The sequence below is a fragment of the Cydia strobilella genome, chromosome 17 (assembly GCF_947568885.1).
Source record: "Cydia strobilella chromosome 17, ilCydStro3.1, whole genome shotgun sequence".
Taxonomy (NCBI): Eukaryota; Metazoa; Arthropoda; class Insecta; order Lepidoptera; family Tortricidae; genus Cydia; species Cydia strobilella.
The window spans coordinates 10,164,876-10,190,110 of record NC_086057.1 but is presented as its reverse complement, the minus strand read 5'-3'; the positions used below and the strand labels follow the sequence as shown (position 1 = coordinate 10,190,110).

Genomic DNA, 25,235 nt, shown 5'->3' with positions numbered 1-25,235 from the left:
GCAAACTACTGAAGTAAACTGTATTCAAAAGTTTGATCAGATACCGCAATGTAACGAAAATTGCATGCAAGTTCTTGCTAGTCTAAACCTAGCTTAAAATCGCATGCAATTTGTTGCAAGGTGAAAAGAAGCCTTTGCCTTAAAGCTTAAATGGTTATTACCTGTTTTGGAGCGGTATTTAAGGTACGTTCTTAAACTAAGCTTGGGAACTACTATGTCGATTTGCTTAAGCAATTATTTATTTATTAAACAGTATTTTATAGTAACAAATTTTTTAATCCTTGTTTAATCAATAGAACGCATTTATTTCGTAAATGCGTTATCAATCTCTATATATAAAAATATGTATATGCCATGTGAAATAATCGCGCTGTCATGTGATTTCTGAATGTATGCCACATTTTTGTCAGTGTCAGTGTCAACTGTCAATATCTATTGTCATTATTGTAATAATAAATTTAATATAGTCTGACCTTGTTGTGGTTTTAGGAAGCCGAAAAGTTAATTTCCATTTGTAAATATTCATATTTTGACTGTAGGAAATAAACCAATTATAATTAATTTTTGACCAAGATTGCATTATGCCTCGTGGTGCAAGTCTGTCCAGACATTCTTCAAAGAGAAGATCTCATTCTAGAGAGTATCGTGATTACAAACAGCGTAAAACATCTCCAGGCCCCAGCACTTCACAGCCAGAAACCGAATTCAGTTTCGAAAACTATAAGCGAACTCTGAATAAGATAATTCTATACAGTAGTGAAAGCAATACAGTGGCAAATAGTTTGGATGACTTCTGGGTATTTGTTAAAAAGTACGAAGCGACGTTGAAAAAGGCCGGTAAACCTATTCTTGAATATCGAACTGAAGAAAAACATTTTTCTAAGTTTAATTGCATCAACTTTAACACTAAGTTAAAATATGTTGATGTTGCTTATGATGAGAAAGAGAGCAGGAAATTGGATAAGAAAACATTTGAAGCGTTTTTGAATGTAGTGTCAATTTATTTGGACTTTAAGAATAAGGAGAAATTTGAGAGGTTAAGGAAATTAAGGCAGGCTCAGCGGGATTTGCCAGTAGCTAAATATAGGTAAGTTTTTATTGTTACCACTAATTTACATTTACTACACCAGTTATAGATTTACATGCTTGGTTTTAATTTTCGCTCGCAGTGACTTTTCTAATCAAACAAATAATGTTCTAAATCAAATCAAATTTTGACTGTAAGTATATTTTGTTTTATTCATTGCTAGTGATAATAGATTTGTGTTTGCTCATTTACCACAGAGTGCGCGCTCTTGATTAATCCCAGGCGATACAAGCAAATAAAAAAAAAACTGTGAATGCAGTTTTGTTTATTAAAAAAAAAAAAAATCCTTTAAGTAAATGAGCTAGCTTGAGATTTTAAGGCACTTTCCCTCCAGGGTCCATTAATTGTTTCCACACTGTATATTGACATAGAGTAACTTATACTAGAGCGGTACTGTCATAGTAAATTTTGTAACCCCAGTAAATTCACTGCCATCTGTCGACACACTTTAAAACTAAAAATAAAGATTTATAAAAATATGATAGAATGTATTTAAATATAGATAAATGATTTTTTTTTATTTGCATTAATTATTTTTATGATTTTGACCCATGTTCTTTCACTGATATGCGTTAAAATTGTTAAATAACAAACGAAACCGTCAACGCCATCTATACGACTGTAGGCCAAAACTAGTAGCGCCCTCTGAACGAGAATCAAATTTTCTTGATTTTTGAGGCACGTTTTTTCCTTAGACTGTATCCATCTATTACGGAGTTATATCTATCTTTTATATTGATAATCCATTATGCCATAATTCAATTGTTTTTAGGCAAGAAATAATAACGGCAGTACAGAACGAGAGGGTGGTCATAGTTGCCGGAGACACTGGATGTGGCAAATCAACACAGGTGCCTCAGTATTTACATGATGCTGGCTTCCAAAATATAGGTAAGAAATATTTAAAATTTGTATGTATGTTCAGTTGTGTGTCATTCAATTAACATCACAAATATAAAAAATCATCATAATATTCATTCTTATATCTATATTGACATAGTAATTTATAATGCAATGTAATATTATGAAATAAATAAATATCATATCATACATAGAATTTATGTAAATTGTAAACTGTGTTTTGTATTGTACTATCTTTTATGCTGTATGGTTTTTAAATATTGGTACTCTTTTTACATTTAAATGTAGTAAATATTTGATGCCTTAAGTGATATTTAAATTTTCTGGCTTGACTTTAGGCCTATAAAAACATTAGATTAGATAGTTTTTTTTTGTAGATGGACATTCTGACAATAAAAAGCACAGAATCTTTTAACCCCTCATGCCTAAAACTTTACAAGCCTCAATTAATTTTTATGTTTTCTCCCTTTCTTACGAATACAATAGTCACATTGACAGAGTAAGACAAACAATTATTAGCTATCAATTAGCAATTAATTGGCTTGTAAGGCGTTTATAAATAACGCCAATAGAGTTTAAGAACGGTCATAAATACTGGTGGTATGATATTTTAAAGCATAAATCTTTCTGATTTTAGCTTGCACTCAACCAAGGAGAATAGCTTGCATATCTCTGTCAAAAAGAGTAGCATTTGAAACTCTGAGCCAATTCCAAAGCAAAGTTGGTTACCAAATCAGATTCGAAAAGAGCAAGACTGCAGACACGAAGATATGTTTCATCACTGAAGGATTACTGCTCAGACAAGTATGTGACAAAAGTGCCTATATTTGAAATACCGTTAAGTAAAAAGTTTAGTGAAGTGGGGCCCATTTTTCTTTAGCTAACTTTCAAAAGAGTTAATCATTATATTCTGTCTGTCTGATTCTGTGTTGTATGATATATTTATATATGTATATTTATTTTTTATATATTACATTTATGCATGTATAGTGGAATCCATTTATTATGACTGATTATACTGACCAACCTACTTACAACCTGCTTACTATGACGCAATTACTGTGCGAAGTTTGGTTTTCATATAAAAGTATTTGTGACAAAGTCGGATAAGATGATTTCGCTTATAGTGATAAAACCTGTAAATCCTTATAATGTATACTGTTATACTGACACATTCTCTGTGCGTGGCCGTCCCCATGTCTTTCCCTTTGGTGCGTGCGTGGCGTGGCGTTTTAGTTGTTTTAGTTTTAATTCTCGGTGAAAGTTGATAATTGGTACAAAGTTAATAAAACTCGTCTCTCACAAAGGAATTTGAGATTAATTTGGAAAAATTAACAAAAACAAGAAGTTAATCAACTATGCTTTATATGACATTCGCTTAGTATGATGTGTTTGTCACTTCCCTTCGATGTCATTATAAGCGGATTCTACTGGTGGATTATGGTCCCCACCAGGTGCAAACACTATTGTAGTGCAGCACTTGTGCTGCGATGGGGACTAAGGTTGGATGGACTGGATATCGGGCTATGGGAGAAGACTAGTAATAAGCACAGAGGCGCGGGCCAGATGAAAGGGCCCTCTGGAATAGGGGTCCGCGGTGTCGCCACTCACCGTCAGCTCGCCACAAGCTGCCGCCGCGGGGTATTGTTATTATTATTAAAAGTTAGCTAGGACTAGGTAGTTGTCAGGTAACTGAAAGGCAATTTTATTCTCCCATCTTCTTCTATCTTAAATAAATCCTCATTTCTGAGGGTTCTGACCACCATACCATGCTCTATTTTATGCCGACTTTAAACCTTCTTAATAGAACCCTGGATTCTGACGATAAATTCCGGATAAACAACAAATGGGCAAATCCTTCAATGTGTTTCTCCAAATGGTGTTTTTTTACAAAGCATTGAGTATTTTAGAGGTAAATGATAATTATGTATTTATTTTTAGATGTCATCCGAAAATTTGCCCAGTTACGACGTTATAATCCTAGACGAGATTCACGAAAGGCACTTAATGGGGGACTTCCTTTTGGGTGTGCTGAAGTGCTTGATACACAGTCGGACCGACATCAAGCTGGTGCTTATGTCCGCTACTATCAATATTAAGTTGTTTGAGGATTATTTTTCTGCAGAATCAGCTGTTGTTATACAGGTAATGTTATATGGTAAATGTTGCTTGAATAAGTTTTCATAACTTCAATGCTATGAGAGAAATTGTGACTGCATTGTGTCTTTATAATTGATGTGCAACTGCAAACCACCGCTATTTTAGTATCCTCTATTTTAAAAGCTTAGTTATTGTTTGCAACATGTTTTTTGCCCATAGCATAGGTATATGTAGGAATTCTAATATTAACAAAACGGGTCACTCTGGTCACTCACGTATTCTTCAACTTAAAATACGCAAGTGACCCGTTTTTAATATATTCAATTCTAATATTGCAAAATAGCGCAAAGTAATATAGCTCTTTGGCCTCGATTACTGAGTTATAAAGCACTAAAGTCTGGCAATCCGGTCACAAAGAGTATAGCGTCATTCAGGATCGTTTAATAGAGGTACATATGTCATATTTTTTGCTACAACATTTTGCGTTATTTTATAGGACATAACTTTTATTCAGTCTTTTGAGTGTAATGTTATTTAATTATTATTATGTATAATTTCAGGTACCAGGTAGATTGTTTCCAATAGAATTGCAGTACAAGCCGATATTTATCGAAGATAAACCTACGCGAGAAGACAGACTCGACCCTCAGCCTTACGTTCAAATAATGCAGTTGATTGACAAAAAATATCCTAGTAAGTCCACTTACTATATACTAGTTAATGATATAGTTATTTAAACAGTTAAAACTAGAAATACATTTAATGCAGATGTCGGCGATCGATCGTAAAATCAGGCAGATCTCAAAATTGTAAGTGAAAATCATTGCCTCGTTTCCCTGAGTCGATGGAGCCCCGCTATGCGGGGCTCCCTAATATTTCTGAAGCAACCTCGCGAACCTATCCTACCTATTGGTTTAATGCGACTACCGTCAAAATATTAGACAGGAACTTTACGATCGGCCTGATTTTATGATCTGCCGCCGACATAGTCAAGGAATTTTATATAATAATACAGTTTGAGTTGACAATCAATATGAAAGCTGCTAGAGATTTCATATTATGAGAAGCCTTCATAGTATATTATTCTAAAAAAAACCCTATTCATAGTGTCCATTAACAGTCATCGGCGTTTTGGATGCCACACCACACCATCAGTTGAAATAGATACGCGTCTAAGCCCGCGATGCCTCTACAATTGTTCGAAAAAAATGCCATTCAAGTGTAGGTGATATTTTTTTAATAAAAAATACGACAATAAATAAACCATTATTGAGGTAATTTACCCCGAGTGGCAACTAATATCACTGCTCATTAAACACCGAAAAAAGGCATTACATTACAAACTAATATTTCTTACAGGTGACGAAAGGGGAGACCTTTTGATCTTCATGTCTGGCGTACAAGAAATAACAGCGATTTGCGACGCGGCACAACAGTATACCGAGAAAACGAAGAAATGGATCGTACTTCCTCTACATAGTGGCTTGTCTATTGCCGAACAAGATAAGGTATTGCTTTTTTGTTCCCACGATCGTAGCGAACAAGCGGTACGGCTTGTCTGGTGGTCACTGGAATAGGTCTGGTCTATAGGGATAAGTGTGGCTGGCCTTCACATTGGGGCCTGTTTACACGACTGTTTACCTTGACTTTTTAACCTTAGCTACTAGCTTTGGGTTTAGTGGCAAATGTATAATCTCACACTTAACCCGTATTGACTTGGTACGTTTCACAGAGTAAGGTGCAATTTTACTTGTAACACGCTACGCCGCCAGCGGCACATTAGACTTGCGTCAAACACCATTTTATATTATTACAGCCCATATATTTTTGCCCAGTCATATTTCAGTTTACAGGACTACTTAGTAGATCGTAAATGTTGACGCCATTGAAATATGCGGTCGAGATCCCGACCAAATTAGTATTAGTAGTAGGGAGCGCATAAGTGTGCTTACCACGAGATGTTTACATACTCTATTTTGTAGTTTAGCTGATCTGTGTCACGTCTGTTGCTTCAATTTTCTGTGAATCTCATGTAGATACAAAATAATGCATACAATAATACGATGAGATACCTATGAATGCTTGCTTTCTTTACAATTTATAGGTGTTCGATTATCCACCAGAGGGCGTCCGAAAGTGTATCGTGTCTACGAACATCGCGGAAACATCTGTCACCATCGATGGAATTAGATTCGTCGTTGATTCTGGAAAGGTACATACTCAGGTGGTTTTAAACTAGTTAGATGATTTTAAAAATAAGCTTATGATGCATTTGTTCGCTATTAAGGTTAAAGAAATGAGCTACGATTCAACTACAAAAATGCAGCGGTTGAAAGAGTTCTGGATATCTCAAGCGAGCGCGGATCAGAGGAAAGGTAGAGCCGGAAGGACAGGTAAGTGATACACAAGAATCCATACTAATATTATAAATGCGAAAGTCTGTCTGTCTGTCTTTCTGTCTGTGTGTTCCCTCTTCACGCTCAAACCGCGGAATCGATTTAGATGAAATTTGGCATAGAGATAGGTTGAGTCCCTGAGAAGGACGTAGGATAGTTTTTATCCCGAAAATCATCCCTTAAGAAAGTAAAAAGCGGGGTGGAATTGAGATAATTAATGAAGTGCCTGCTAATTTGGATGCATAATATGCTTAAATTGATTGATTGTTATGAGATTTTTTCCAGGCGCTATACTTACTTTAGCTGCTGTTACTAAGTCCACGCAGACGAAGTCGCGGGCAAAAGCTAGTTTATTATAAATTTCAATTTCAATACAAACCAATTGTTGAATACGAGTTTTTTCTTATCTGTATAACTACTACTTAAAAAAAAAATCTTTATTCTATAGAATTACAAGATCCACAATTTACCAGAGGTCTCCGCACTAGGCATGACCTGTATCGCGGTGAACCAGTTAAAATTAGAGTATCAGAATTTAGTTACAATTACAAAGTGACTTGACTTATGATAAAAATTAACTAAGTACCTAAGAAATAAAGTCATACAGTTTGGCACCTAAAACTAAACAATACCTTATAAATAGAACTAAACTAATCTAAACTAATCTACCTGATTTAAAATACTTTCTGTCTTGGCATAATCAAGTGAGCTTAACAGTTTAAATAACAGAATTTTTACTTATTATTATCATTTACTACTCATTCAATAGTTTCTAACAAGATATTATTCTAACGCTATATTCTAGTAATTTTTTTAAACAATTTTTATTCAACAATTTGATTTTGACAGTTCGTAAAAAGGAGCTGATTTAACTGACTAACAACTATTTAGACGTGTATAAGCTGTTAATAGAGCCAATTATAGGTATAGTATACAGCCAAACACATTTTTCGCACGCTTAGAATATTGTTATTTCGAAGAATCTGAAATAAGACTAGGTACTCTATCAGTTCTTAAATCAGATTTGCAATCTACCTTGATAACTAAGTGCTCGATATCAGCCATAATTCATAGGTATTTCTCCCAGAAACGCATACACTTCGTCAGGTTGACATAATTTAAACGTCTACATCCCTTCCTCAGGCCCTGGCGTCTGCTACCGCGTATACTCCGAGAAACAATACAACGAGATGGACCCATTCAGCACCCCTGAAGTATCCCGCGTACCTCTAGCTTCCTTACTACTCCTTATGAGCTCGCTCGGCGTTAGCGATGTGAGGAGGTTCCCATTTGTCGATGCTCCACCTGAGCAAGCTATAGAGAATGCTCTATTAGAATTAAAGCAACATGTAAGTATATTAAACTAACACAGATAAAAGAGCAGAAAATATATACCGCCAGTGAGGGACAAGAGAATAACTCTTAAGTTAATGATGATGATGAGGGACCACCATTACAATCAACAAACATTTACCGCTAGATACACATGGAATTTTAATATTATTGTATCAAAGAGGATATAATAGCGGTACTGTCATAGTACATTCACTGCCATCTCTCGACAGACGATTAAAACTAAAAATGAAGATGTATAAAAATACCATAAAATGTATTTATATACGGATAAATGATTTTTTTATTTGCATTAATTATTTTTATATGATTTTGACCCATGTTCTTTCACTGACATGCGTTCAAATTGTTAAATAACAATCGAAACCGTCAACGCCATCTATTCGAGAGTAGGCCAAAGGTAGTGGCGCCATCTGTTCGAGAATAATTTTTTCTTGACTTTCGAGACACGTTTTTTCCTTAGTATTACGGATATTACGGAGTTATATCTGTCTTTGATTGTATACAGTACAGCACATTCATGCGAATTCAGCCGGGCTAGCACATGATTGGCGCGAGGGTATCTCGCCGCGACATAGACTACAGTTAGTAAAAGACGGGTAGTCTATCTCGCGGCGAGATAATGTCGCGCCAATCACGTGGTCGGCCTACAGGCAAACACAAATTTTCTACCTTTTCCAGGGCGCCTTAACAGCGAACGAAAAACTCACAGCTCTCGGTCGGGCATTGGCCAACTTGCCCGTCGAAGTATCTTTAGCCAAAGCCTTAGTAATAGGCAGTGCAACATTGCCACCATATAAACGAGATTCAGCGCTGGCCTTAGCAGCTGCTTTAGGCATACGGTCGATATTTACTACAAGAGCGCACAGGGATTTTGAATGTGAGGTTAGTATGAAACGGATTCGTTACCGATATAATTAAAAAATCAAAATATCACCTTGTGTTCGCAATATTTCTTAAATATTCCTTCTAATATGGTATTTGAGTAAGGACAAAAAATTATCATATTAGCGGTAAATAATTCAAAAACATATTAAATACCGGTTATATAAAATAACCAAGTGTGAGTCGGACTCGCGCACGTAGGGTTCCGTACCATTATCTATAACAACGGCAAAAAAAAACGCGTTTGTTATATGGGAGCCCTCCTTAAATATTTATTTTATTGTTTTTTAGTATTTGTTGTTATAGCGGCAACAGAAATACATCATCTGCAAAGATCATCTGTGAAAATTTCAACTGTGTACCTATCACCGATCATAAGATGCAGCCTGGTGACAGACAGACAGTCAGATCGACGGACTAATTCCGTTTTTACCCTTTGGGTACTGAACCCTAAAAATCAGACCGGTATTCGATCACTGATGGTGTAATATGGTGAAACCGGATAATTTAGAATACAAAACAACCGGACAAGTGCGAGTCGGACTCGCCCACCGAGGGTTCCGTACTTTTTAGTATTTGTTGTTGTAGCGGCAACAGAAATACATCATCTGTGAAAATTTCAACTGTCTAGCTATCACGGTTCATGAGATACAGCCTGGTGACAGACAGACGGACAGTGGAGTCTGAGTAATAGGGTCCCGTTTTTACCTTTTTACCCTTTTGGTACGGAACCCTAAAAAATTAAAGTAGCTAAAATTGATTTTGGCATTTCACAGAACGCAAGAAAACCTGACGAGTCTGATCACGGGGATCCGTTAACGCTTCTCTCGCTTTACTGCGCGTGGCTGAGTGAAAAGGTAACTAGATATTTTCATATTTGTGAAAAGCAGCAGGATTATAATACGAACTTATTAGGATTAGGATAAAATAACCGAGAGATAATGAATAATGATCTCTGAGGCCAATTTTTTTTGGTCCATAAATAATTTTGATATTATCATATTACTCTTCTGTCGGAGAGTGTCTTCGAAACAGCGTCTCGCAGAATTTTCAAGAGTTACGACAAACGGCTTACGGCTTTAAGGTTATAATATTTTGTTATGTATATTGTTATGTATTTGTTTTTTGGGTATGAACCCACAACAAGACAGAACAATAATCTAATATGTTGAAGATCGCAGAGAACCAATACTGACAGCGTTCGTTGTTCTGGAAATTAGCCTCATGCATGAAGTTTATATTTGAACGAAATATGTTTTATTCGGATGTTTGTTACCGTTATATCATGTTACAAATGCATTTCCGTTTTTAAATTACCATTTAATTACTTAAAATTATAAATAAAAAGTACCAAAAATTTGCCCGCGAAAAGCTAGTGAGCGAAACGCTCGAAACGCCTCGTGACGTCACGCGTTCGACAGATTAGTGTCATTAGTAGCACACGTCAGTTGGGCCTCCTAACGTGTGACCATAGAGTAACTTATACTAGAGCGGTACTGTCATAGTACATTTTGTAACCCCAGTAAATTCACTGCCATCTGTCGACACACTTTAAAACTAAAAATTAAGATTTATAAAAATACGATAAAATGTATTTAAATATAGATAAATGATTTTTTTAAATGCATTAATTATTTTTATGATTTTGACCCATGTTCTTTCACTGATATGCGTTAAAATTGTTAAATAACAAACAAAACAGTCAACGCCATCTATAACACAGTGGGCCAAAACTAGTGGCGCCCTCTGAACGAGAATCAAATTTTCTTGATTTTCGAGGCACGTTTTTTTCTTAGACTGTAAACATCTATTACGGAGTTATATCTATCTTTGGTGTGACGTCATCACGCTCTGTCGAATTCGCGCCAAAAATTATGAGCGTTTCAACCGCTCAAAAATTTTCAACATTTTAAATATTTTTTAATAAAATAATGTTAAGGTTTACAAAAGTATTTTTATCATTTCCGGTGTTCCAACGATATAAATTATGAATCCAAAAATAAAAATAAATTCATGCATGGAGCTAATTATATGCGGAGAACTACGATGTGATAATGTTTATGTTTTGTAGGCCCGTGGTGGCGGCCGCGCTTGGTGCCGCCGCCGCGGGGTGGAGGAGCAACGCCTGTACGAGTTGACCAAGCTCGCTGCGCAACTTAGAAGTCTTTTACAGGTATACTATAGTCACAATAAGTAATAGTATTATCATACAGAACGGCCACGCACCGCCCCGCCCCGACTCGAATTACCTCGCCCCGCGACAGTAATCTGGCGGACTTCTGGCGTGCTCTCAGTACTATTTTTAAGCAACTTACTCGCACTATTTTATTTTATTTTATTTTATTTTATTTCAAAATATGTTACATGACTTAACAGAAATCCAATGCGCCATGAAACTTAAAATTAACATTAAACAAACAGGTTATTAAAAATAACAATCGGGTACAAACAAATATTTACAAATAACACAATTACAAATAACTATTACTAATTAAACTTTCACAGATGTAGGCCTCGCATCCATCACCTCACAGAATCTCAGGCATTCATTTCTCACAGATGCCCATCGCCACGCAAACAGGTCGCACTCGGGTACTGATGCCAAGAGAGCATTCAACTGTGTGAGGGCACGGAGCAGCGGAGAGTTTAGGCGCGACACGGTGCGACTCTCTGGCAAAGCCAACAGATCGCGTCGCCGCGGTCTGAGGGCTATCCTGGGGATGTCCGGTACATGTAGTCTATGACGCATGACGCGTGTACGGAGTTACGGACGTGCCGTTCACACATAGAAACGATTTGATGTATAGCGTGTCCGCCCTGTGCTATAGTCACAACATAAATAATCCTAGCAGAAAATTCACTGTCTAACAAACCGTGTCTATTACGACGGATAACGACGACCGGTCTGGCCTAGTGGGTAGTGACCCTGCCTGCGAAGCCGATGGTCCTGGGTTCGATTCCCGGTAAGGGCATTTATTTGTGTGATGAGCACAGATATTTGTTCCTGAGTCATGGGTATATATTATATATATCGTTCTTTGAGTACCCATAACACAAGCCTCCTTGGGCTTACTGTGGGACTTAGTCAATCTGTGTAAGAATGTCCTATAATATTTATTTATTATTTATTTATTTATATGACCGCTAGATGGCGCAAGCGCGAACAGGCGTCCGTTCCGTAGCGGTACGCGGCAATTACTATGGCTAGACCGCAGAATTGGGGGCGGCCGCCTGTACTTGTAGCGGCGCGACGAAATCGCGGAGTGAGTCACGCCTGCTATAGTTGACAGCAGGGCTCGGAACCGGTATTTTTTTAAAACCCCGAAATAGCCCAATATTTTGAATTTTTTTATGCTCATTACGTAGGACTGAATCATGTATTTAGGAAATAATTTTGCATTATTAAAACGTCCCATTAAAAATGAAATTATAAACAAAAGAACGAAAAAGAACGTTATAATACCGGTATTTTTGTATGGAGCAAATACCGGTTTCCGACCCCTGGTTACCCCAGTCTACTATACTAACCTTTCGTGAACCTTATTGCAATGAGATACGGTCTATTGTTAGTTAAGTCTTTCGCTGCCGCGCCGGGCACATGAGACTGATTTAAGAAGAAGAAGTTTCTTTCTAAAAAACGTAGAAAGAGGTGATTCTTTCGGTTATGAACCGTTCGGTTTATGCAGAATTGCCCCTGATGGTCGGTTATCGTACTAAGAAGTTTATTTAGGGCCAGTTCAACCACAATCAATTGACTGATCAACGTCACTGAACAGAGATTACAATTTAGCGAAAGTTTTAACGGTGACAGACGGTTTGGTGCTGCTAACCTTAAATCTCTACACACTGAAACTTAACTATTAAATCGGCATTTATTCAGGTAAGCTGACAAGAACATTATTAATTTTACAGGACAACAATTTAATGGAGACTCCAGAACCGGAATCGATGTCTTCAGCTGAGAGGTCGTTAAGGCACGGTCAGATGAAACAGTTAAAGAATATGAGAAGGTAAATTATAACATTAAAATACTAAACACTCCATTAATGTCATCAAAAAAGCGATGTATGTATTGTGTCTGTAAAAAAATTTCTTTAAAAAATTTAGATAATTATTGACAAGTTTACATTTTCAGGCAATATAAACAAAAGGCCGCCGAAGAGCAGAAACGCAAGAAACGCCTCAAAGTGGACTCATGGGAGATAGTCGACGAAAACGCCAACGAAGATAATTCATTAGATATCAGGGACATAGAGTTCCGCATGACCAACGACGCACAGCGGATACACTCGCTCATAAGCGGAGCGAGCGCCAGCAGCGGACGGGACCTTATGACTTTAAAGGTAGGTCAATCAATAAATATTCTTTAATTAAGTACTAGAATTAAGTAGGTAGCAAAAAAGAAGAAAGGTAGACTATCGGATCTAAGTAAATGAGGATTATTCCTTAGACCTCATGGACATAGAGTTCCGAAGCGGGCGGGACCGTACACGGATCTTAGGCCGTTAGGCGTTAGGACGACGATAAGGAGACGTATTCTGATTGTAATAACAGGTTATGAATTTCGTCTGGATTTGTTATGGATATGATCTGTCAGTGTCAAAAGTTTCTGGTTGAAGAAACCTACCTAATTTTTGATGACAATTTCTAAATTCCTAAAATTATTTGATGAGGACAACTGTTATAAAATAATAGTTATTTGTGCAACAAGAGAGGAAAGTTGGTTTTTCTTGCGAGTGTTGATTTTAAGTCCCGAGTAAGCGAAAGATTCTATAATTAAATCACAAGCGAAGCGAGTGATTCTAAGTTAGAATCTTGAGCGAAGCGAGGGACTCAAAAACACGAAATGTAAAAAAACTTTGCTCTCATGTTGCACATATAATTTTTCACCTCAGTAGTGAGAACATATTAAAGGTTAAAATGTATTTCGAATTACACAGAATAATACTGAGTAAAAAAAAAACAAATTTGTAATAGAAGTATGAAGTGGCAGTTCATGGCCTTCACTAAATTAAAAAGCTACTTTGTTTCACTCCCTGGAGTGAGGAAAGTCGCACTTTCCTCACTCCAGGGAGTGACGAAAGTTGGCTTGTTCGAGCTGCTGAGGTGAAAAGATTATTTTTTAATTGCGAGCTAATGTGTATTTTGTTTCTACAGGTGGTATTATGCCGAGCACTATACCCTCAAATAGCAGTTGCAGACGAATTTAATCACTGCAAGGTAAATACATGATATTTTTTGTTACTTCAAAATTTGAAAGTATCTTCTTCTTACGTACTAACTGGTTGACTCTTCAGAACAAATGCCTGGTTGGTAGACATGTGGCGTTCACGAGTGAGTGATTTAAATGAACTATCTTTTCATTGAACTCACTGTTCAACTCACTCGCTCAGTAACTTATAGGTGTCCATCTATCTCAGTGTTTATTGCTCGCTCTTTCCCACTCATGATTCGAATGAGCCTGAGCCGGCCGAGCGTGACGACTTGACAAGTGAGTGAGAAGATGCGAATAGATTTCGGAGCGGTTCGGAAGAATTCGGAGCCTTCGGAGGGCGTCGGGAAAAATGGCGGGATCGTATCGCGTGATTCGCCATCTTGGTCGCACTTATGGCTGTGTGTATCTGATTGATTGACATCTCTCTACTCACTCGTGAACAATATAGTCTACAGATCCATTGAGCGAAATGAGTGATGTAGACTCAGTAAAGCGTTTTGCGCATATATACTGGTTGGTGGCGTTTCACACTGTCGCTTGATAAGTCGAAAAATGCCCGCTATGTTTTGCTCCATAACGAAGTTTTATTTTATTTTATTTCAGTCAGTATCCGAGCAACTTTACCACACTTGGAGCAAGCCCTTCGTGTTCCTCCACCCTACGTCGTTCTTCGGCAAACAGCCGAGGGTGCTTCAGCTGAGCGAGGCCGACATCCAGACAGAGCTGCCCGCCGGCTACAAGAGCAAACTGCCTGTCTCCTCTAAACACCAGATACTGTGTTACTTGTAGGTTATACCCAATCATCTTAACACCCATTCACCCAAACACCCATTCATCCAAACAGCCATACACCCAAACACCCAGGGTGAATACCCTAACACCCGTACACCCATTCGATTCACCCGTACACCAATACACCAATTCACCCAAACACCCATAAATCTATTCACCTTACTCCTAAACACGCATTCACCCAAACTTTACGCACTTTAATGATTTATCTCACTCAGTGAACAAAATTGAATTTTGCTCATTGTTTTTATGGCGGTCAGGTTTAGGTTTAGGTTTAGGTTTAAAGATATTTATTCTCATAAAAGACATACAAGTCACTTACACGAGAACAGAGTTATAAGTAAAAGTTATCCTATTTACGGTAGCATTAAAGTCGAGCTCGAGAGGTACACGCTCACACATTTTTTTTTTTAAGGTGGGTAGTGGTTTAAAATGTAAAGTCAGCAAAATATTATCGGCGTGTGTCGATAACTTAGTATAGGTTAGAGCACGCGCTGATTTGATTAAGATAATGTCTGTACCGCCGTAGATTAGAGATGTATAAAATACTTGATTATGGTTTAATAAATCAGTCTAAGTCTACCCGTCAACGGTACCTTTTTCTCACCCAACTACGTTTCTCTAAAGTGGTGACCCCGAGTGGGGTTCCCACGGGGACCGACGTGCACGGTTGCCACTTCGCTACAGTGGTAGCCCGTCGAAGGAACACGTACCTACTGAGATGTCTACACGAAGAGCTCCAGTGAAGAAGCCTCGGAAGTAAGTGACTGCGACATTCAATTGCTGGTCGAGAAGGACTGACAAAGTGATCTCGTCTCAATTTGATTTCGCCACCCTTCCATCAAATGACATCACCGTTACACTCCCATTATATTCCGGTTTCCGGATTCTTGGACCACAGAATATCTTCAGAAGGAAGAAGAGATAATTACAACGAGCATGACATGACCTCACCATGGCATCAGATATCCACCAACGCTTTATGGCAAGAGGATCCTGATGTGGCACGCAGCAAACCTAGCGACCCGACTACTCTACTCAACGCTCCACTACTAGTCGTCGCCCTCAACGCTCGCCTTGTCGGCTCCGAGCACCCCGCTCGCCACAATGGCTCGAGATTCTCCGCTCGCCACCCTGGCTCGAGCATTTCCGCTCGCCACGCTGACTCTGAGCACCCTGGCTGCACTCTTCATACGTCCGCCCAGACGTATTAGAAGACATCGGCACGTCTCCGTTTCTTCCAAGAACGACAAGTTTAAGGAAAGGATACAACGGGCGGGACTGTCACAACGCATCAGGAATATATTCAAGGAAATTCACGCCAAATTGCAAATTAATGAAATGAAGTCATGCCAGCTACATATTATAATTGTTTTGAAGCCGCACTCAAAAATGCAAGCAAGCACAATACGCGACACGCGCGAGGAAATTATTGTCAACGCAACACGCGTCGAGACATGCCGCAGCAATTCATTTTCAAGTTCACGGGCGCGGGGCCGTGATTGAAGTTATAACGTCGTGGAAGTGGAATAATCGTATCGTAATCGTAAACAATAATCGTATCCTGTTCAGGTCAACTCCTGCGAAGGACCTGGTCGTCAACTCTACCGGTTGACTAAGGGGGGAGTACTATGGCGGTCAGCAAAATATTATCGGCGTGTGTCGATAACTTAGTATAGGTTAGAGCACGCGCTGATTTGATTAAGATAATGTCTGTACCGCCGTAGATTAGAGATGTATAAAATACTTGATTATGGTTTAATAAATCAGTCTAAGTCTACCCGTCAACGGTACCTTTTTCTCACCCAACTACGTTCCCCTAAAGTTTTAATCATCACAAGGGGGCAACTGTACCACACCTGCAGCAAGCCCTTCGTGTTCCTACATCCGGCGTCGTTCTTCGGCAAACAGCCGAGGGTGCTTCAGCAGAGCGAGGCCGACATCCAGACAGAGCTGCCCGCCGGCTTTAAGAGCAAACTGCCTGTATTTTCTAAACACCAGATACTGTGTTACTTGTATGTTTTACCCATTCACCCATACACCAATTCATCCAAACACTTATTCACCCAACCCAAACACCTATACACCCATTCGATTCCCCCAACCACTCATTCACCCAAACACCTATAAACCCATTCACCTTACACCTAAACACGCATTCACCCAAACTCTACGCACTTTAATGATTTATCTCACTCAGTCAACAAAATTGAATGTTGCTCATTATTTTTAAGCAAAATAGCCCCCTTTTTCGAGCTTCTTAAGTGAAAAAAAAATTTGGAAATTACAGATCGCTGCTAGAAACGACGAAGCCATACATCGTGAATTCAATGCGAATGCCCGCCGCTCAAACTCTGCTGTTATTGGCTCATTCCATCGATACCAATATCGGCTTTAGTAGGTATGTACATATGTACAACATACATAATAATACAAAGATAGGCAAAACGATACATCATCCTCATTGTCGTCATCTTTATTTGTTGTATTATGCATAATTTGCATAATGTAGGTACTTAAAATATTGCTGCCGCATAACAGCTGAAGTAGGGAGGCAAAGACTGCAAATCCGCCTCTGTGTACAGCCCTGTAATATTATGCGCTAACTGCGTTGTCAAGCGCCTATGTAGACATTCTAGTTTCATTACTTTGTAACTGAAGAGGTATAAAGTGTATGTAACATTTGCTTCGCGAATTTGACACGAGTAGTATTTGTACCTAGATCATGGAGACTATATAAAGGAGCAAAATCTCTATGTATGAAAAGTGTCCATCAAAAAATAGTAAATAGGCGGCGCCACCGTACACCGAAATGAAATGTCATAGACCTACTTTATATAATAGATGTGCGACCGTGAGGGACAGAACATACGCAATGCGACAAAATTAGAAACACGTTTTAACGTTCCTGACAACATACCAAAAACAACCTACGTAATTTGGTCGAGTTATTTGTTGACCCTCCCCCATTTCATCTCTATATTATTATACCTCTATGATTCATGTCATACCCCAGAGCCTACCTAGCGCCACCGGAGAGATTAGGAACTATATTATTTACAGCTGAAAGCTGGTCACTTTTGCAACAGTTCTGCCATAAGAGATTGTTGTCCTTTTTATACCGTCCTTTATCTTATCTTATCTTATAACCTAGATGGCACTTTACGCGAATTAATGCAGTAATAGTTCTAGTTGCCATAAGTTTACGTTTGACAATGGGGTTGGCCGGTCGAAGTATTAAGCAGATGGCGCCAGCATAGCTTGTCCTGTCAATCCCTAGAATTATGTAAAAAAAATATTGAATTTTATGGCCTGTATCTGGCATCCAGGCCATAAAATTTAAGCCAGATCTAATAGAAAAAGGGGCAAGCTTTTATGGCGCCATCTATGCAAACCTTTAACAGTTGCCAACCCCATTCAGATGACATTACCACAAAACATGGCGTCGCACAGCGTAAATCTAAGGTCTGTTTTTAGGGTTCTGTACCCAAAGGGTAAAAACGGGCTATTACTAAGACTCCGCTGTCCGTCTAACCGTCTGTCCGTCTGTATGTCTGTCACCAGGCTGTATCCCATGAACCGTGATAGCTAGACAGTTGAAATTTTCACAGATGATGTATTTCTGTTGCCGCTATAACAATAAATACTAAAAAGTACGGAACCCTCGGTGCGCGAGTCCGACTCGCACTTGGCCGGTTTTTTTATTCTGTAGACTAAAATGACGTTTCATGTGTAAGACATGACATTTCTTAGTACCACTTATTTAACTGTGCAAGATAAAAAATGTCATATTTCATTCGCTTTCAGAATCGTTTGTGATTCGTGGCTGTTACTGGAGTTCCCATACCCAGAGACGGGACTTAATCTTCTAATGAAAGCCGCTAAGCTACGACAGCGGTGGGATGCTCTGATCAACAGCCGATTGTCGGGTAACTGTCTCGTATTGTCACTCTTTAAGGGCCGGTTGCACCAATCACATTAGCGGACTGATCAACGTCAATTGGCAGTGAACTATGGAACTAGCCGTACTCAGCAGTGCACTATGAAATCCATACTAATATTTTAAATGCGAAAGTGTCTGTCTGTCTCTGTGTTACCTCTTCACGATTAAACCGCTGAACCGATTTAGTTGAAATTTGGCATAGTGATAGTTTAAGTCCCGGAGAAGAACAAAGGATAGTTTTTATCCCGAAAATCATCCTTTAAAATCATCCCATACGGGTCGAAAGCGGGGTAAAATTGAAAGAATTAATGAAGTGCCTGATAATTTGTGTACATAAGCAAATAAGCATATGCTCAAATTGCATGATTGCTATAAGACTTTATCCAGGCGCTATTCTTACTCTAGCTGCGGTTACTAAGTCCACGCAGACGAAGTCGCGGGCAAAAGCTAGTTTCCCATGAAATTTAGTGAACGTTGTAACGGTGACAGACGCTTTGGTGCAACCAACCCTAATAGCCACCTCTCACTAGCGTCTAGTCAGCGCTATGGAAAATGGCGTCGCTGTGCAGTTGCGCCAACGTTGCGTCGAGCAGCAGCCATAGAGTTGACTAGACACTGACGCTCAGGAGACGCTAGTGTGGGGTGGCTCTAAGTCTGTACTATGTTTTATTGTACTTGTGGCAACAAACTGACAAATAACTGTTTTTTATTATTTCAGATGCAAATCCAGACAAATCAGTGGAATCAGAATTGAAGAAACAACCTAAACTCAACTACGAGCAGCTACAACACGATTTGTCCTGCGATCTTAGTTCTTACATGTTCAGCGAAGTTTATTACACTATAAAGAGGTTGCTTCCAGGTAGGTTTACTAGGTCCCTCATTGCAATTATACCTATAGCCAAAGATAGATATAACTCCGTAATAGATGGATACAGTCTAAGGAAAAAACGTGCCTCGAAAATCAAGAAAATTTGATTCTCGTTCAGAGGGCGCTACTAGCTTTGGCCTACTGTCATATAGACGGCGTTGACGGTTTCGTTTGTTATTTGACAATTTTAACGCATATCAGTTAAAGAACATGGGTCAAAATCATAAAAATAATGAATGCAAATAAAAAAAATCATTTATCCATATTTAAATACATTTTATCGTATTTTTATAAATATTTATTTTTAGTTTTAAAGTGTGTCGACAGATGGCAGTGAATTTACTGGGGTTACAAAATTTACTATGACAGTACCGCTCTAGTATACCAGTAGTATAGTTGACCATACGAATGGTGACACCTTACATTTAGGGCCACCCTACACTGGCGTCTCCCGATCGTTGGCGTCTAGTCAACTCTATTCTAAAAAAAAACCGGCCAAGTGCGAGTCGGACTCGCCCACCAAGGGTTCTGTACTTTTTAGTATTTGTTGTTTATATAGCGGCAACAGAAATACATCATCTGTGAACATTTCAACTGTCTAGCTATCACGGTTGATGAGATACAGCCTGGTGACAGACAGACAGACGGACAGAGGAGTCTTAGTAATAGGGTCCCTTTGGGTACGGAACCCTAAAATCAACCTGTATAAAAAGTACTTTAAGAATTAAACAGATACTTTGTTTGGCAATCTTCGAGGTTTTACGAGTTACCTAACCAAATAAAGTCAGATTTATTTTGATTATTTTAGCCTGTGAGATTACTGTTTGTAAGTTAATAAAGTTACACTAACTTAGGACCATGTTGTTATACTAACAGGTGATCTGAAGGTGTTGTACTACGGACCTGATGAGGCTCACCCGAATATCGACCCTAACCCGTTCGAAGAAGGCTACGAATGCCATGCGCATGAAAAGAAGGGAGGTGTATATGTGACGGATAACATCGTTTATAATTGGTGAGTTTTCGTATATTTCAGAAAAGAGCGTAACTACTCCCTTCTTAAAGGGTGGCAACGAACTTACAACCCCTCTGGTGTTGCGCTTACCATCAGGCGAATCGTGTGCTCGTTTGTAATCATAAAAAAATACAAATTATAGTTTGGCCGTAGACTGTCTCAGTTCAAACATATACACAGACAGAGAGAATCGTGCTGTCTTTTACTTACGCTAGTAATAGCACCCAAAAGAATGGGATGAGTATAGTTTTCCTGGTTCTTACTGACTGACTAGTTGTGTTTGCCAGACTATAGTTCAAATCTGGCGACAACTGTCTAATGACTTATATTAGATTCCATTAAACAAAGTAACTTTATTTATTTTTATTTTTTATTCTTTCTAAGCGCTGGTGGCCTAGCGGTAAGAGCGTGCGACTTTCAATCCGAAGGTCGCGGGTTCAAACCCCAGCTCGTACCAATGAGTTTTTCGGAACTCATGTACTAAATATCAATTGATATTTACCAGTCGCTTTTCGGCGAAGGAACACATCGTTAGGAAACCGTACTAATCCTAACAAGGCCTAGTTCCCCCTCTGGGTTGAAAGTTCAGATGGCAGTCGCTTTCGTAAAAACTAGTGCCTACGTCAATTCTTAGGATTAGTTGTCAAGCGGACCCCAGGTTCCCATGAGCCGTGGCAAAATGCCGGGATAACGCGAGGAAGATGATGATTCTTTCGAAATAAAAATATTTATCTATTGGCATCAGTAGTAATGGAAGTACTATTTTTTCTGCACATTTTTTTTCCTGGCCATCCTGGGTATTATTTCTGGTCTTTTCTGTTGCGGGATCCAATGTAACATGGTATCGAGTGCCCTGGCATTAGCCTAACTTCTTTTTCTCAAAAATGGACGGCAAAGTTGACGTTGCCGGTTAAAAAGTAGGTCGCGAAGTGCGTAGTTTATGGTCAGTCGAAAAATTAAAAAGTTAAAAACATTGCAGTCTCGATTTCGGGACTGCAATGTTGCATACAAATTCCATTATTTGTCGAGTTCCAAACTTTTTAAAAGTTGAAGTGGCCATATCAAATGAAGGCATAGGTCCATTAAACAGCCAAACAGATGATCAGTACTTATTATTATAATGTTGGTACCGCGACTATTTAGGTGTCTCAAATAGGTTGGCGTATTTTCAGCAGAAAAATTCACTTCCATTTTTAATTTAAAAAATAAAACGGCGGCAAAGCAAATCTGTTTAGTTTTTTCTGTGAAAATATATACATAAGAACGTTGCTTCTGTAAAATATTTTTATTATATTTGCATTTATTGCGCCATTTTTGAGAAAAGCACTATATATGACTCGGCTGGAAGGCTACTTGCTGGCTTCGGATTCAATTAAACGGACTCCCAAGGTCGTCCGTTTAAAACGAATCCTCAGCCAGCAAGTAGCTACTTCCGAGCCTCGACAATAATGTACTATTATTTTCAGCGTGGTAGACAACGACTGGAGTTACAGCAGCTACCAAGAATCCTACAACATTCCCTGGTCCTGCTCTAACTGCGGCATTTCCGTCTGTCTGTCCCCCTTAGAAAAACTACAACACACACAGTTCACATGCTCACTCAAAACTGAGGTCAAAACTGAAGCACCTACGACCACTAGGGAAAACAAACCAAATGCTAGAGAATATCAGTGTGAAAGTTGCGAGGAGACTTTGTATATGACGTCGGTGGAGATATTGAAACATAAGAAGAGTTGTAAAAAGAAATAAAATTGTTAAAAAACTAAAGATTTGCTTATATTCGGCCTTATCTCGACAGAACATCTTCATCTCCGAAGTAATTCTAAGTAATTTCTTATTGACCGTTAGCGAAAGTATACATTTTAGAAGGGCTTGCTTTGTTATGCTTTATTGCTTGTTCGAATGGTCGCAATTCTTTACCAATTCTCATGAAATTTTGTGAGTAAAGTCGATGATTACATAGATTTTTTTTATTGATACAGTTTTATGGATTTGTTTCAAAATGGCTGAGCCATACATTTGTCCAGTGTAAAGCTATCCTCGCGCGGTCTCAAGATAAAAGATAAGATAAAGATAGTTTATTATACAGGTCACAGAGCCACTACTGACATATGTGGAGTCTATAGTCCAATCCTTCTTGTCCATTAAAGGATACCTGTGCATACAATGGGCTCTAGAACGTTGGCCAAAGATGATGTTGAAGCGAATTTTATATTTTTTTCATTTAGGAATAATAAAAATACACAATAATGTTGAAAGTATACAATACAATGATAATGATGTTAATAGCAATATACTCTAAATTAACAACCACCGCTGCGGTAAAACTTTCAAGGAAGAAAGAAATACACGTTCGTCAAACCATCGAGTAACTTATACTAGAGCGGTACTGTCATAGTAAATTTTGTAACCCCAGTAAATTCACTGCCATCTGTCGACACACTTTAAAACTAAAAATGAAGATTTATAAAATACGATAAAATGTGTTTAAATATGGATAAATGATTTTTTTTATTTGCATTAATTATTTTTATGCTTTTGACCCATGTTCTTTCACTGATATGCGTTAAAATTGTTAAATAACAAACGAAACCGTCAACGCCATCTATACGACAGTAAGCCAAAGCTAGTAGCACCCTCTGAACGAGAATCAAATTTTCTTGATTTTCGAGGCACGTTTTTTCCTTAGACTGTATCCATCTATTACGGAGTTATATCTATCTTTGGTCAAACTGTGACATTTATCCCAAACCTTCCCACTTATTAGCGACCAGGGACCGGACAACCCTTTCCGCGATAAAACCCTTTCAATGGGCGACACTTAAACACGGCTAACACATTGAAAGACTTTCTCTTTTGAACTGCAAGCCCATTCATACCCCTACCTTTGACTAACCTTTACCGAAAAGCTAACCAAAAATAAGGCTTGCCCTTAATAAGGTTTACCCTTATCTTTAAGCGCTTTTTATAAAGGTTTCCCTTTGCGTGAAAGAGACAGGATTAGTATATATCTACGGTAGTGTATGAAAAGGAAAGAAAATACGTGCCTAGTCAAAGAACGCCGCCGTCGCCGCCGACGATCGCTCGGATTCGAAGTAATGTGTGCTTTATGAACAAGGTAGACGACTTAAATTAGCACGCTTATATGCTAAAAGTGAAGCCCTTTATAAGGCTAACCCTTATAAGCAATATGCAAGGTGTTGGTGAGCGGATGATAAGGGTTTTGTAAGGGTATTTGGGCTACCGATTACTCAAATGTGGTAGCTTTATATAAGGGTTTTTAAAAGCAAAAGAAAGGGTTTCGTCTGGCAAAGGGTATGGTGAGTTAAGCCTTATGCAATACCCTTATAAAACCCCGATAAGGGATAGCGGGCCGGTCCCTGTTAGCGACACACTGAATCCAAAGCATAAGAGTCTCCCTACATATGTTGACGCGGAATCAGCAAAAGTCGATAGAACAAAACCTTTATGTCTGCGCAATAAGAGCGAAAAAGTCGTCATTCGGCTCGGCTCGCATCGGCCGACGCCTCTTTCGCTCTTATTGCGCAGACATAAAGGTTTTTTCTATCGGCTTTTGCCGATTCCGCGTCGACATGTAAGGAGACCATTAAGGGCTATTTTCATCTGCAGCCTGTAAATGGTCGCAAAGGCATAACATCTCTAATTATTAACGAGCAACATAACGCCTTATCCGAGTGCGCAGAAGCGAAAGATCTAAAGCGTTATGTGATCGTGTTAGTAATAACCTAACACTAGATGGAGCATCGCATAATTAGCGCGTTATTAAAGCAAGGACTAAGGACGAGGAATTTATACTTATAAAATAACTATTTTATTACGCGCGCACACTCAACGTGTGACAACCATCAGTAACATTCGGAAACAAATACCATGGTACCAATCAAGAAGGGTTTCCCAACAAATCTGTCGAAGTATAGTCAAAGGTACCAATTGTCGCTTACCATAAGGACGAGATTTGCTTGTATCTTTATACGAATAACCTGTCAAAGCGACCTTATGGCAAGCGACAAATAGTTACGTTTTGGTGATTAATTTGAAGACAAGTCACCAATTTAATTTCTTTCAGACAGACCAATCTAATTTGAAACTTAAACCGGACTGCAATCTTCACGTATGTGGTCGAGAAATCGTACTATGCCTGGAAAAGGGATAAATGCTCCATCCAGTGGTATATGCCCTAGTGATCCGTGGCCATGCGCATAGGCCATTTCATTTGCGAGAGATCGAGCTCTTAACGAAACGCCTGCGCAGGGCGGGGCACTATGCCTGACGCTGATCCACACTGTGGCATATTTTACTATATCTTTGGTGTTTACCTCTTGATTTAATACATATTATATATGACTTATATTGACCGGGATATGGACCGTGATTACCTTTTGTATTGTTTTCGTGTGATTTTATATAATTATGTTCTTAGTGGGAACGTTCCAAGTTGAAATCCTTCTCGCACATTAGATAGGTAAGGTGGTATGTGATAACTAGATTGTTAAGCGTTTGACAATTCAGTTATCGTAAAATAAATATTAGGGGACATCTTACACAGATCAACCACGCCCCAATAACTAAGCAAAGCTTGTACTATGGGTGCTACGCGACGATATACATACGTATATAGATAAATACATACTAATATACATTTACATAGAAAACACCCATGACTTCAGGAACAAACATTTGTGTTTATCACACAAAT

General features: G+C 38.6%; 1 protein-coding gene across 1 annotated transcript; it reads left to right on the top strand.

Annotated features, from left to right (window-relative positions):
• The first annotated feature begins 538 nt into the window (after nucleotides 1-538).
• Nucleotides 539-22,279, top strand: LOC134748709 (probable ATP-dependent RNA helicase DHX34). Its single transcript, XM_063683479.1, has 21 exons — nucleotides 539-1,087; nucleotides 1,860-1,978; nucleotides 2,586-2,752; nucleotides 3,890-4,093; nucleotides 4,609-4,741; nucleotides 5,408-5,556; nucleotides 6,153-6,260; nucleotides 6,336-6,441; nucleotides 7,588-7,793; nucleotides 8,479-8,682; nucleotides 9,459-9,539; nucleotides 10,754-10,855; nucleotides 12,595-12,692; nucleotides 12,818-13,025; nucleotides 13,840-13,902; nucleotides 14,501-14,682; nucleotides 16,980-17,090; nucleotides 18,497-18,618; nucleotides 19,351-19,494; nucleotides 20,380-20,518; nucleotides 21,985-22,279. The coding sequence occupies exons 1-21, from the start codon at nucleotides 582-584 to the stop codon at nucleotides 22,265-22,267; spliced, it is 3,435 nt and encodes a 1,144-aa protein (XP_063539549.1). The 5' UTR covers nucleotides 539-581; the 3' UTR covers nucleotides 22,268-22,279.
• Nucleotides 22,280-25,235: the final 2,956 nt, after the last annotated feature.